A 14,551-nucleotide genomic window follows, 5' to 3' on the forward strand; every position below is an offset into this window, starting at 1 on the left:
CGGTATAATATAACATTTTAACCAGTCAGATATTTGGCTCGTACTTCCGGCTTGAACAAATGAATTACCAGTTGAACACCTGCTATGAAATCCTGCGAAGGTGTTATCGCGGCTTGCCCAGGTTCCGAAGAGATTGTTAGTAAACACGAATGAAAAAGCTTTTTCAGCGGTGACAGTTACTAAGCCGGTGTAGTGAATATCTGGTCGTTTTAGAAGAAATGAAGAATGTAACATGCTTGTTGCGATCAGTTGTTAAACTGTGAATAATGCAATGTCCAAGAAGACGACGCGGCGTTTTGTGTAAGTATTTGTTCTCCCTTCTACAATAAGGTGCTAAACTTTTGATATAGATTGGTAATGAGCTGACATTATTCGATGACCGTGAATGAAGCGATGTATTATATAAACACGAAATTAAACTTCAGGATTTTGTGTCGTTCAATAAATAGCTTGATCAATCAATAATGCTTGCATTGTTTGATATTGTGTTTGCTATGCTGTTAACCAGTTACTAACCCGTGAAAGTCAAGTGATATCCGTCCGTCAGGGTATTAATTTCTGCCATTATTTGAAAAAAAAATTATTTGCATGTGCCGATTTGTTGAGAACTGGAAGGTAAGAGGTACTGAGAATTGTTACTGTGTGGATAGTTACGAAACAAACATCCAAAATAAAAGTGCCCCATTTTAAATGATTTCAGTTACGTGTTTAACTCGGTTTCTGCTTAGTGAAAAATTTTGCTTGTTTCGATTGAATGGAAATAAAGAAATGGGGGCTAACTTTTCTGTAACGTATACCGCGAGGTGTGGTCTCTGGGACCCCTATGTTGGAATCTAGATTTAAAGCGGCAGTCATTTGAAATTTTTAATTTAATTTGTATAACATTTATTTATAGTTAGTTAAGTGTTCTCTAAATATTCCTTGTTGCTTTTGTTGCGCTAAATGAATCACGTAGTATCTTGCGCCCCCTCCCCCGTTTTTTTTACGCACAAATTTAATTTTTCGAGAACTGAATTTTACATTCTAAAAAAATCATATCGTCTCTGTAGTGACTAAATTTTCACTTGAAATTAATTTTAAAGTTTCAATAAAATTGCTTTTGATAGGTACAAAAAGAAAGTGCAAAACTGACATTCGATGCTGGGATTAATATTTGGTTGTAACCAATATTTAAATATTTTCCTATAGAAACAGAAAGATCCACATCTCAATTGTCCTGAAGCTCTTTCTGTGCATGAGTGTCATGTTTGCTAGCATCACTGGCTATAGTAAAATTGTCAACTTATTCATCTATTTCTTGATCTATATCACTGACGTCGTCTTCCAGCTGCTGACCAACAGTTTCATCAGACTTAAGAATTGTTAAAACTCTCTTGTTCCTGTGAATACATTTTGCTTTATATCAAAGAAAATAGGCACTTAGTTCAGGGAGGTGCAGTCTAGGAGACCCCAACACATCATTAACATGTGTCAACAACAAACAAAGAAGGGGATAATGCAGCCAGTAACAAAACATTGTAGGGTTGTCAGTTTAAGGAGGATATAAAAGCATTCACCAGAACTAACCTTGGAGAGTGAATTTGAAAATTTTTGCATGGTCTGAGAGACCGCACCAAGTAAGTTGAGGATTAAAAGTAAATTCCAATAGTGAACAAATATGGAAGAGAATGGAGAAGCAGAGCAGAAAAATGAGTAAATCAAGACCAGGTAGACCATTACAAACAGATGATGCTAGTATTTCAGAGAATAGAATTTGAAAGTACTCATGCTAGGTGGAGAAAGAAAACTAACTGGAGAGGTGGAGAAAAAAAATAAACTGGAGATTGGCATTGGTGAAGTAGTTAGTTTGTCAGTCATTCACACTGAATAACAGATTGGTAGGCCTAGTGGTATGCTGCTATAATATAAACAAAACTTTCAAGTTTATTGAATGTCACTGTTGTTGCCCCCTGTTATTTTGTATGTTTTGCCAGTGGAGCAGTCTGGAATGTGTGGTGCTGTAAGATAAACAACAAAGCTTTTGTATGAACCTAAGAAATTAATAATTTTTATTGCCTTTGTTTTGCTAGATTTTACATTCAGTACCCAGTCATTCTAACCTATTTCATGTGCCGCTGCATGCATGCTGAATCAATAGATCGAAGTCCAAGGGCAGTTTAGAGCCTGCACATTCTTTTAATGTCCAGTCAGGAGGCATTGGAGAGGGGCCATGTGACTGTTTGCTGCATCTGTCTGCAGAGGAGTGCTTGTCCACCCACTTATGTTGATGATAAGACTGACACATACAGAATGTAGGTTAACCCCAAACAATTCCTTTGTAATCCAAATTTGCAATAAACACAGTCATTATCTTTAAACGTATGACTCCCTTCAGATGCCCACACCCTTCCACATCCTAACCAGGACCCACTACAAGTCTTCACTTCGTTATGCATCTTAAACGTGGACAAGAACTATGATGGTAAGGAAGCATGAGAAAGAGTTCCAAGATTGCCAACAGGTGTATTATTGAGTCTGGACACATGGTTGAAGCTTACTTTCTTTACCATAATCCTTTAAAAGTCATCAATTATCAGTCAGAATTAAGATGTGGGAGTAAAGTGAAAATGCATCTTGGGCTGTTTGCCAAAAGGATTCATTTGCTCAGCACCAAGACATACATATGCCTCATGTTGTGTATTATGGCACTAAAAGTGACAAGAATGATATTCGGTGTGATAAGACTGATAGTTGGGGACTGCGCCAGATGAGATTTGAAAATCTGTGGGCCACCTTTAAGGTGGAATATAGGTTAATATGCAAAGAATAAATTTCTCCCAAAACACACAAGTTAATAAATGCAAAAAGCTAAGTGCTTTGCATGTGATACAGGTGGGAGGGACAGCAAAATAATAGACAGGTCAGAAAAAAAAGATATAGAAAACTAACAGGGAAAGAGGAAAGAAGTAATTACCGAGAAGGAATGCTGAGACTGAAGAAATCAATGTAAATTATGGCCAGTTGGCTGCTAAGAGCCAAGAACATGTTATAGTGCCAATTCCCACCTGCAGAATTCTGAGAAGTTGAAGTCTGAGAGGGAAGGGGGGGGGGGGGGGGGGAATCAGAAGGCAAGTGTGGTGACACAGGCACCAAGATCTGACTGTCATGTTGTAGAGCAAGCTCAACAGGGTAATGCATACAGCATACTCTCCTATGGCCATTCATCCTAACTGGCAACTTTATGGTGGTCATGCCAATGTAAAAGGCCGAACAGTATAACAGCTGGTACATGACGGGTCATTTCACAGATGGCTCTCCCTTTGATTGTATATGTGTTGCCAGTTACATGAATGGTATAGGCGGTGGTAGGAGGGTGCATAGGGTAAATCTTATAGCAGGGATGATCACAGTAATCTCTTTCTTGCATATGCCCTATCTTCCATTTTCAAGCTTTTCAGTTTTCAAATCTCATCTGGTGCAGTCTTTCCTTCTCATCGTGTCCCGTAAGTCTCCCCAACCTGGGGTTCTCGTTGACTCTTATAGATTCTTTCCCTTTTCCAAAAACTCACCAGTCCTTTTCCGTTGCCCCTCTTCCTTCCCCTTAAACCCTTCTTCTAGGAGAAGGAGCCACTAGCACCAAAAGCTTGCAAAAATTCGGCATTACAGAAGTGTCCGATTCCATCCATCTGCTTTGACCTATGACGTCACCAGTAAGGCAAAAACGGCTACTTCCAACATATACAAAATTGTAACAGTGATGCCACTAGATATGCACACCAACATGTGGATAAAAATAAAAAATGACACAATAATGTCTCACTCCAAAAATAAAATGAAACTAATGGACAACATTAGAAAATGAGGGTTTGTGGTGGGCACAAGCTAAATATACGACAATAAAAAAAACACCGCACCATCCTAAAACAAATCATGTAACAAAAAATTAAATTACAACATTCCGCTGCAAAAACAAAACCATGGGAACCGGACATTTCCCTTGACTAATGTAGCTCAACCGCAGAAATTGAGACAGAAACCAACACCAACAACTCCAAAAAGTGAACTCTGACATTTCCCTTGACCTGTATAGCCCAACTGCAGTTATCAGTACCAAAAAACCAGTACCTACAACTTCAAAAAGTGGAACCAGAACCCCAACAACTCAAAAACCCAAATACATCAGCTAAAACGCAACCAACCTACCATAAATATATAATGGGAAAAACATCACTATTAGTATAGAATAAAACAAAAACAAAAATTATTTACCAATAAGTCTCTGGTGATATCACCCAGGTTGACCAACACACACACACACACACACACACACACACACGCACACAAACAAAAACCTTATTAACTCACCAAAAACTCTTCCACAACCCATGTTATTGCACCCGTTATCTAAACCCAAAACCATGTAGCACAATGCAACCAAAACTCAAATGAACCCAATACCACATGTTAAACTCAACATGTCCACATCCACCAGGGGGCACCACCAAATACAACAACTCGGACATCCACAAACACAACCAACTCAAAATCACTGCACCGTAGTGACGTCACACACCACAACATGGGTTAAACCCGACAGGTGGAATTGGGCACTTCCACTGACGCCATACTTTAATACCTTTCATGTATGCTTTTTCCTGCCACCGCTTAATGAGTAGATATTTTTATCCATTTAGTTATATTTTCAAAGATTGATTGTTATCGTTGAATGAAATATTTAAGATGTTCAGTTAATATTCTGAGGAAAGTAAAAGAGCTTAATGGTTTACGCTATGTTCAGGAAGGGGGGTCAATTAAAAAAAGTTGATGCGAAACACCAAACTGGGACAATTGGGTTAAGATGATGATCTTGTAGCTCACGGGCATTGTCTCGCCACCCAGTATGGAAACATTACTTGCTGACAGTTCATGAGCCATCAAAATGTGTTTACTCAGCTGCCAGAAAGTGATGGGAAGTGTGATAAAATTGCATGAACCCACACTTTGCTAGCTCATGTGACAGTAATTTAGATGTTAGGCTCTACATTAAATGTAGGTATTAGGCAACATTTAGTTGCTTGATACCCTGCCCATCATGAATTGTGAAGAATTTTTCTTTTGAGGGTAGTTCTGTGGGAGTTTTCATTGATTGGTTTCACCAAGTCACCTCCAAACACTCTCATTCTAATGTTACCTGGACTCCAGGTTTCTCTATTAGTCAGTCTTATCAGCACAACAAATTTTTTAAAGGCATCAAATAAATATGACAGGCAGTAAACAACCAGATCACTAAAAGTTACCTGACACTATCCATATCAAAAACAAATTAATCAAATCATATCTTCTGCTGAAATAAGTGATAAGATTTATGATAACATTAATGATTTGTCAAGATCAGCATTCAGCACACAATGTAAGAGATTATGACATTGTAAGTGCACTTTAGTCAACAGACCTTCAAAAACAGGAAACTTGATTGCTTTTCTTTGGGCTTGAACCACAGTGGCGCAAAATGTGTTGAACCTGATCATTTTCCTCCGTAGACTGTGATTATTATTTATTTTCTACTGTTGACCAATTCTGGCTTGTGTGCATTTGAAGTATTTAAATTATCACCGTAATTGTAATGAGTGTCTTGCCTTGAATTATGAAACATTAGTTTGTAGACAAACAACAATTGGCTGTAAACAACGCAGAATGTTGGTCATTCAACATCCAACTCACATTATTCTCACAACACATACTGAAAGCCGTGGATCAGGGCCGTCAAATTGTGCCTCAGGGAAGTATTTTGCACCCTTTGCTGTTCATGTTGTATGCTAATGGCCAAGTGGCCACTATTAATAGTAAATTTGGACATAATGCAGTTGTGTATAATTGATGTACTATCTGGAAAAGCAGATCTTAATTAGAAAGTGGCACAAAGACTGGAAACTTGCTTTACAAGTTCAGAAATTTAAAATTGTTCATTTAATGAAATACAGAAAAATAGTGTGCTACAACTATAACATCAATGAGTCACAGTTGCAGTCAGTCCATATGAAGTGATCCAATGAGGGTTGCTTGACCATTTTTAAATATTTTGATTTTTTGTATGTTATTACCTTATAATTGAGAAGTCATTTGTAAGTGCATGACGGTTTTTCAGTTTGGAGACGTTATCGTTAATTTGAATATCTCTGTGCTGGGTTAAGTTACAACATTGCAATTTACGTAATTGATTTTAGAAAAGTCTCCTCTACAACATTGTTTATTACACTGAATTCAAAAATAACATTTGAAATGACCTCCAAAGTTTGGCACTGAAAACTTAGAAAATCCAGAATGGGATTTTCACTCTGCAGCGGAGTGTGCGCTGATATGAAATCCACTATTTAGACCCAAAAATAACAACCAAGGAGTGATTTATCAGTGTGTATCTTTTTCTGTAGTTAGATGTCATAAATTACTAGTCTTAAATAGAGTGACAATGCTGACAATCGTTTCCTTAATTTTTTATAAATTTTTGGAATTTGAAAATCTTTATCTTTTGTAATGTTCAGAGCTAGTTATCTCCAGTGGGACTGAATATAAAAATTTGATTTGTGCACCTATATGATAGCAAACTACTGTAAAAATTTCCAACATTGATATGTGACTGTGAAGAAAGACATGAATTTTTGAAAATGACAAAATAATTCACATTGTGCTACAATTGATCTTATGGATGTTGCCTATTTATGTGGTTTATTGTAACATTGTAACAAAATTTAGTTGTAACATACATTTAGTTAACACTACGATCATTTGTTTAGTCAGCATTATTTATTTCAATAATAAAATATTAAACAATAGGAGCTTTTGGTTTATTTCTATGTTAAAAAAATTTGCCTGTTTAAATCTAGGTTTATTCTCAGTTTAGCACATTATTACAGGTTCAAAAATGTTGCAAGTAAAATAATAAAAATGTGAAATTTGTCTGCTGTTAAAAAGGCTACAGTTTTGTGCATGACTTTAGTCCTCAAGACAAAAGTAACAGGAGCTCAGTGGACAGACTTAACAGATTTTAAAGTCTGCACAGGAGCCCAGTAGTCAGTGACAAGTCTGTATATGAATTGTGCAGCACCACTACATTGGCTGGGTGTGGCATTGTTGTAAGCAGTTTGTTGAGAAACCTCTCTTAGAGTGGATGTACATACTCCATTGACAGTGCAGAATATTTTATCTGCTTTTGTTGTAAGTGTAATTTTTAATTAACTAAAATAATTTTAAAATTTAATAATAAATAAATTTGAAAGACTAACTGGAATGTGATAATATGGATGAAAAGTGCTCTATTGGACATATGGTAAGTGTAGTGTGTCACAAATCAGTGTAAGGTTCAGTTAAAAAAAAAGTTAATGACTTTGATGAAGATAGGCAAACTTTGTTAAAATTACAAGCAGTGTCCTCTGTTTCATCTGTTTGAGTACGATGAGAAAAATATACTCTGAAGTACAATCAGATTTTTGGAAAAAAATTCTCAGATACACTCAAAGTTCATAAAAAGCCAGTTATTAAAAGTTTGAGGGAAATAAAACTTGAACATTTGTACTTGCTAGTTACAAGTAAAGCTTAATTTGATTCCTGGAAATTTCCTGTGCCCAAATCGTTACTCAAAAATATTTGTCTTGAATTCAGGACCAGAATCATGTAACCATGTTAATGTAACCTTGTTAATGTCATGTAGATTTGTCATGAGGAAGCTATAAGTAAATTGGATTTTGCTGGTTCTAATTTGGAGGTGTCTTCTGCTTCAAAAATAGGAAATAAGTAGCGGAAAAAGAAATGTAGTTATCAAATTTCACACAAAATTAGAAGAGACTTAGAATCGCGCTTTAATAACGCAGATACCAATTGTACTTCAAGTAAGTGTTCAGTGATAAGTGTTCAGTGACACCTAAAGAGGAAAAAGTGTGGCTGAGCGGTTCTATACGCTTCAGCCGGGAACCGTGCGACCGCTACGGTCGCAGGTTCGAATCCTGCCTCGGGCATGGATGTGTGTGTGTCCTTAGGTTAACTAGGTTTAAGTAGTTCTAAGTTTTAGGGGACTGATGACCCCAGATTTTAAGTCCCTTAGTGCTCAGAGCCATTTGAACAATTTGAGGAAAAAGTTAAAAAAACAGTTCAAAAGGTCATAATTTCTGATTGTTTGGTTAGCTAAATCAAAAGTTAGTGAAAGAGCAAGGCAGTCTACCAGTTTTAAGAAAGAAGAAAGGAGTAGATGTAAGGGGAGAAACAGTTGAAAAGATCCAGCAGTTTTTTCATGACAATGAAAGCAGTAGACTGTGCAAAGATAGCAAAAGAGTTGTTACAGATGGAGTAAAAGTAACAAAGCAGAAACAACTAGTGCTGACAAATTTAAATGAATTTTAGGTAGCTTTCAAAATGCCCATTCTGAATGCAAAATTGGAAGGCTCAAATTTTGTGACCTTCTTCCTAAGTGGTGGTTTTGGCTGGTTCCTCAGGAGCCCACACTCTGTGTGTTTGTTTATATCGTCTTTGTTTATATCCAAATGTCAGACTGTTGACAGGAGGTGCAAAACTTGATAATGTGAACTACAAAGAGTTACTAGATTTAATGGTCTGTGGCACTAACAATTATGACTGCACTATGAGTGTGATGATAAATGTCATGCTAAAGAAACTGCTCTTGAATGGTTTAACAAATCTGAGGAGGAAATGCCCGACAGTGTTACCTTCAAACAGTGGGTCACAATGTACGGGGCTGAAATGGTATCAATGGTTAAATGTCAGGAAGAGGATTTTGAATCTTTGAAAATTTCAAAATCACTACTATGTTTCTAACATCCAGATACGTTTTTGGAGGACAAAAAGGCACAACTTTGTGAAAGTGAATGCATAGCCCTAACAAATTTTTCAGAAAACTTAAAGGCTGAAATATGAGGGTACCACTGGATCTTTGACCAGGCAGCAGTGCATCCATTTGTTCTGTACTTAAAAAATGAGAAAGATGAAGTTTGCAGTTCTTCAACTTGCATTCTAAGTGACCACTTGGAGCGCAGCACTTCGGTTGTCCATGTGTTTCAAAAGTATGTAACAAATTACATAAAAGAAAAGTTGCCCAAGGTTGAGAAGCTCATATACTTTTCACATGGAATTGGTTGTCAATCTACATCCACATCCATACTCCGCAAGCCACCTGACGGTGTGTGGCGGAGGGTACCCTGAGTACCTCTATCGGTTCTCCATTCTATTCCAGTCTCGTATTGTTCGTGGCAGTAAGGATTGTCGGTATGCTTCTGTGTGGCCTCTAATCTCTCTGATTTTATCCTCATGGTCTCTTCGCGAAATATATGTAGGAGGGAGCAATATACTGCTTGACTATTCGGTGAAGGTATGTTCTCGAAACTTCAACAAAAGCCCGTACCAAGCTACTGAGCGTCTCTCCTGCAGAGTCTTCCACTGGAGTTTATCTATCGTCTCCGTAATGCTTTCGCGATTACTAAATGATCCTGTAATGAAGCGCGCTGCTCTCCGTTGGATCTTCTCTATCTCTTCTATCAGCCCTATCTGGTACGGATCCCACACTGCTGAGCAGTATTCAAGCAGTGGGCGAACAAGCATACTGTAACCTACTTCCTTTGTTTTCGGATTGCATTTCCTTAGGATTCTTCCAATGAATCTCCGTCTGGCATCTGCTTTACCGACGATCAACTTTATATGATCATTCCATTTTAAATCACTCCTAATGCGTAATCCCAGATAATTTATGGAATTAACTGCTTCCAGTTGCAGACCTGCTATTTTGTAGCTAAATGATAAGGGATCTATCTTTCTATGTATTCGCAGCACATTACACTTGTCTACATTGAGATTGAATTGCCAATCCCTGCACCATGCGTCAATTCGCTGCATATCCTCCTGCATTTCAGTACAATTTTCCATTGTTACAACCTCTCGATACACCACAGCATCATCTGCAAAAAGCCTCAGTGAACTTCCGATGTTATCCACAAGGTCATTTATGTACATTGTGAATAGCAACGGTTCTATGACACTCCCCTGCGGCACACCTGAAATCACTCTTACTTCGGAAGACTTCTCTCCATTGAGATTGACATGCTGCGTTCTGTTATCTAGGAACCCTTCAATCCAATCACACAATTGGTCTGATGGTCCATATGCTCTTACTTTGTTCATTAAACGACTGTGGGGAACTGTATCGAACGCCTTGCGGAAGTCAAGAAACACGGCATCTACCTGTGAACCCGTGTCTATGGCCCTCTGAGTCTCGTGGACGAATAGCGCGAGCTGGGTTTCACACGACCGTCTTTTTCGAAACCCCTGCTGATTCCTACAGAGTAGATTTCTAGTCTCCAGAAAAGTCATTATATTCGAACATAACACATGTTCCAAAGTTCTACAACTGATTGACGTTAGAGATATAGGTCTATAGTTCTGCACATCTGTTCGACGTCCCTTCTTGAAAACGGGGATGACCTGTGCCCTTTTCCAATCCTTTGGAACGCTACGCTCTTCTAGAGATCTACGGTGCACCGCTGCAAGAAGGGGGGCAAGTTCCTTTGCGTACTCTGTGTAAAATCGAACTGGTATCCCATCAGGTCCAGCGGCCTTTCCTCTTTTGAGCGATTTTAATTGTATCTCTATCCATCTGTCGTCTATTTCGATATCTACCATTTTGTCATCTGTACAACAATCTAGAGAAGGAAGTACAGTGCAGTCTTCCTCTGTGGAACAGCTTTGGAAAAAGACATTTAGTATTTTGGCCTTTAGTCTGTCAATCTCTTTTTCAGTACCATTTTGGTCACAGAGTGTCTGGACATTTTGTTTTGTTCCACCTACTGCTTTGACATAAGACCAAAATTTCTTAGGATTTTCTGCCAAGTCAGTACATAGAACTGTACTTTCGAATTCATTGAACGCCTCTCGCATAGCCCTCCTCACCCTACATTTCGCTTCGCGTAGTTTTTGTTTGTCTGCAAGGATTTAGCTATGTTTATGTTTGCTGTGAAGTTCCCTTTCCTTCTGCAGCAGTTTTCTAACTCGGTTGTTGTACCACGGTGGCTCTTTTCCATCCCTTATGGTCTTGCTTGGCACATACTCATCTAACGCATATTGTACGATGGTTTTGAACTTTGTCCACTGATCCTCAACACTATCTGTACTTCAGACAAAACTTTTGTGATGAGCCGTCAGGTACTCTGTAATCTGTTTTTTGTCACTTTTGCTAAACAGAAAAATCTTCCTACCTTTTTTAATATTTCTATTTACAGCTGAAATCATCGATGCCGTAAACGCTTTATGATCGCTGATTCCCTGTTCTACGTTAACTGTTTCAAATAGTTTGGGTCTGTTTGTCACCAGAAGGTCTAATATGTTATCGCCATGAGTCGGTTCTCTGTTTAACTGCTCAAGGTAGTTTTCAGATGAAGCACCCAAAAAAATTTCACTGGATTCTTTGTCCCTGCCACCCGTTATGAACGTTTGAGTCTATATCCGGCAGATTAAAACCTCCACCCAGAACTATAACATGGTGGGGAAATCTACTCGAAATATTTTGTAAATTATCCTTCAGGTGCTCAGCCACAACATCTGCTGAGCCAGGGGGCCTATAGAGACATCCAATTACCATGTCTGAGCCTTCTTTAACTGTGACCTTCACCCAAATTATTTCACATTTCGGATCTCCGTCACTTTCCTTCGATACTATTGCACTTCTTATCGCTATAAACACGCCTTCCCCTTCACTGTCCAGCCTGTCTCTGCGATATACATTCCAATCTGAGTTTAGGATTTCATTACTGTTTGCTTCTGGTTTCAGCCAACTTTCTGTCCCTAGTACTATATGGGCATTGTGACCGTTAATTAATGAGAGCAGTTCTGGGACCTTTCTATAGACGCTCCTGCAGTTTACTATTAGCACATTAATATTGTTATTCCCTGTTGCATTTTGCCTACTCCTACCTTGCCGCGTCTCAGGAGACGTCTTGTCGGGCCTAGGGAGGTAATTCTCTAACCTAAAAAAACCCCCATGTGCACTCCACACGTACTCCGATACCCTTGTAGACCCTACATTTCTCCACCCGATAGCGGAGGTCGAGAAATTTGCACCCCAGATCTCCGCAGAATCGTCTGAGCCTCTGGTTTAAGCCTTCAACTCGGCTCCAAACCAGAGGACCGTGATCGGTTCTGGGAACGATACTACAAATAGTTAGCTCTGATTCCACACCGCGAGCGAGGCTTTCCGCCAACCGCCTGCACGAACTGAGGATGACCTCTGAACCCAGACAGCAGGAGTCATTGGTGCCGACATGAGCAACAATTTGCAGTCGGGTGCATCCAGTGCTCTCTGTCGCCGCCGGCAGGGCCTCCTCCACATCTCGGATGAGACCCCCTGTCAAGCAGACAGAGTGAACACTGGCCTTCTTCCCCGACCTTTCCGCTATTTTCCTAAGGGGATCCATCACCCGCCTAACATTGGAGCTCCCAATAACTAATAAACCACTCCCCCCATGTGCCTGCTCGGACCTTGCTGAAGGAGCAGCCACGTGTCCACTCCCAGGCAGAATGGGCGATGCCACATGGCCAGCCTCCATATTTACCCTCCGCCTCATGCGCCACGAACACCGCTGAAAAGCAACTGGAATCACTCAACAGAGGAAAGTCCACTGGACCTGACGGGATACCAATTCAATCCTACACAGACTACGCGAAAGAACTTGCCCCCCTTCTAACAGCTGTGTACCGCAAGTCTCTAGACGAACGGAAGGTTTCAAATGATTGGAAAAGAGCACAGGTAGTCCAAGTCTTCAAGAAGGGTCGTCGAGCAGATGCGCAAAACTATAGACCTATATCTCTGACGCCGATCTGTTGTAGAATTTTAGAACATGTTTTTTGCTCGAGTATCATGTCGTTTTTGGAAACCCAGAATTACTATGTAGGAATCAACATGGATTCCGGAAACAGCTATCGTGGGAGACCCAACTCGCTGACCCAGAAAATGTTAGATACAGGCTCCCAGGTAGATGCTATTTTTCTTGACTTCCGGAAGGCGTTCAATACAGTTCCGCACTGTCGCCTGATAAACAAAGTAAGAGCCTACGGAATATCAGACCAGCTGTGTGGCTGCATTGAAGAGTTTTTAGCAAACAGAAGCCAACATCCCCCAGTGAACCATGGACCTTGCCGTTGGTGGGGAGGCTTGCGTGCCTCAGCGATACAGATGGCCGTACCGTAGGTGCAACCACAACGGAGGGGTATCTGTTGAGAGGCCAGACAAACATGTGGTTCCTGAAGAGGGGCAGCAGCCTTTTCAGTAGTTGCAGGGGCAACAGTCTGGATAATTGAATGATCTGGCCTTGAAACATTAACCAAAATGGCCTTGCTGTGCTGGTACTGCGAACGGCTGAAAGCAAGGGGACACTACAGCCGTAATTTTTCATGAGGACATGCAGCTTTACTGTATGATTAAATGATGATGGCGTCCTCTTGGGTAAAATATTCCGGAGGTAAAATAGTCCCCCATTCGGATCTCCGGGCGGGGACTACTCAAGAGGACGTCGTTATCAGGAGAAAGAAAATTGGCATTCTACGGATCGGAGCGTGGAATATCAGATCCCTTAATCGGGCAGGTAGGTTAGAAAATTTAAAAAGGGAAATGGATAGGTTGAAGTTAGATATAGTGGGAATTAGTGAAGTTCGTTGGCTGGAGGAACAAGACTTTTGGTCAGGTGATTACAGGGTTATAAATACAAAATCAAATAGGGGTAATGCAGGAGTAGGTTTAATAATGAATAAAAAATAGGAGTGCGCGTTAGCTACTACAAACAGCATAGTGAACGCATTATTGTGGCCAAGATAGACACAAAGCCCATGCCTACTACAGTAGTACAAGTTTATATGCCAACGAGCTCTGCAGATGATGTAGAAATTGATGAAATGTATGACGAGATAAAAGAAATTATTCGGGTAGTGAAGGGAGACGAAAATTTAATAGTCATAGGTGACTGGAATTCGCCAGTAGGAAAAGGGAGAGAAGGAAACATAGTAGGTGAATATGGATTGGGGGGAAGAAATGAAAGATGAAGCCGCCTTGTAGAATTTTGCACAGAGCATAACTTAATCATAGCTAACACTTGGTTCAAGAATCATGAAAGAAGGTTGTATACCTGGAAGAATCCTGGAGATACTAAAAGGTATCACATAGATTACATGATGGTAAGACAGAGATTTAGGAATCAGGTTTTAAATTGTAAGACATTTCCAGGGGCAGATGTGGATTCTGACCACAATCTATTGGTTATGAACTGCTGATTGAAACTGAAGAAACTGCAAAAAGGCGGGAATTTAAGGAGATGGGACCTGGATAAACTGAAAGAACCAGAGGTTGTACAGAGTTTCAGGGAGAGCATAAGGGAACAATTGACAGGACTGGGGGAAAGAAATACAGTAGAAGAAGAATGGGCAGCTATGAGGGATGAAGTAGTGAAGGCAGCAGAGGATCAAGTAGGTAAAAAGACGAAGGCTAATAGAAATCCTTTGGTAACAGAAGAAATATTGAATTTAATTGACG

The 14,551-nt window shown here is 39.7% G+C and overlaps 1 protein-coding gene across 4 annotated transcripts in view; it reads left to right on the forward strand.

Moving 5' to 3' along the window:
- The first annotated feature begins 50 nt into the window (after positions 1 to 50).
- LOC126415345 (uncharacterized) overlaps positions 51 to 14,551 on the forward strand; it is a 132,355-nt gene continuing 117,854 nt past the window's right edge. For 3 of the 4 annotated variants that reach the window (XM_050083423.1, XM_050083424.1, XM_050083425.1), the window contains exon 1: positions 51 to 300. In XM_050083423.1, coding sequence (XP_049939380.1) covers positions 267 to 300 — 34 coding nt within the window. In that variant the 5' untranslated portion in view covers positions 51 to 266. The remainder of the gene's footprint in view (positions 301 to 14,551) is intronic. The other variant, XM_050083427.1, reaches the window with a different exon arrangement.

This window comes from Schistocerca serialis, chromosome 1, assembly GCF_023864345.2.
Source record: "Schistocerca serialis cubense isolate TAMUIC-IGC-003099 chromosome 1, iqSchSeri2.2, whole genome shotgun sequence".
Lineage (NCBI taxonomy): Eukaryota > Metazoa > Arthropoda > Insecta > Orthoptera > Acrididae > Schistocerca > Schistocerca serialis.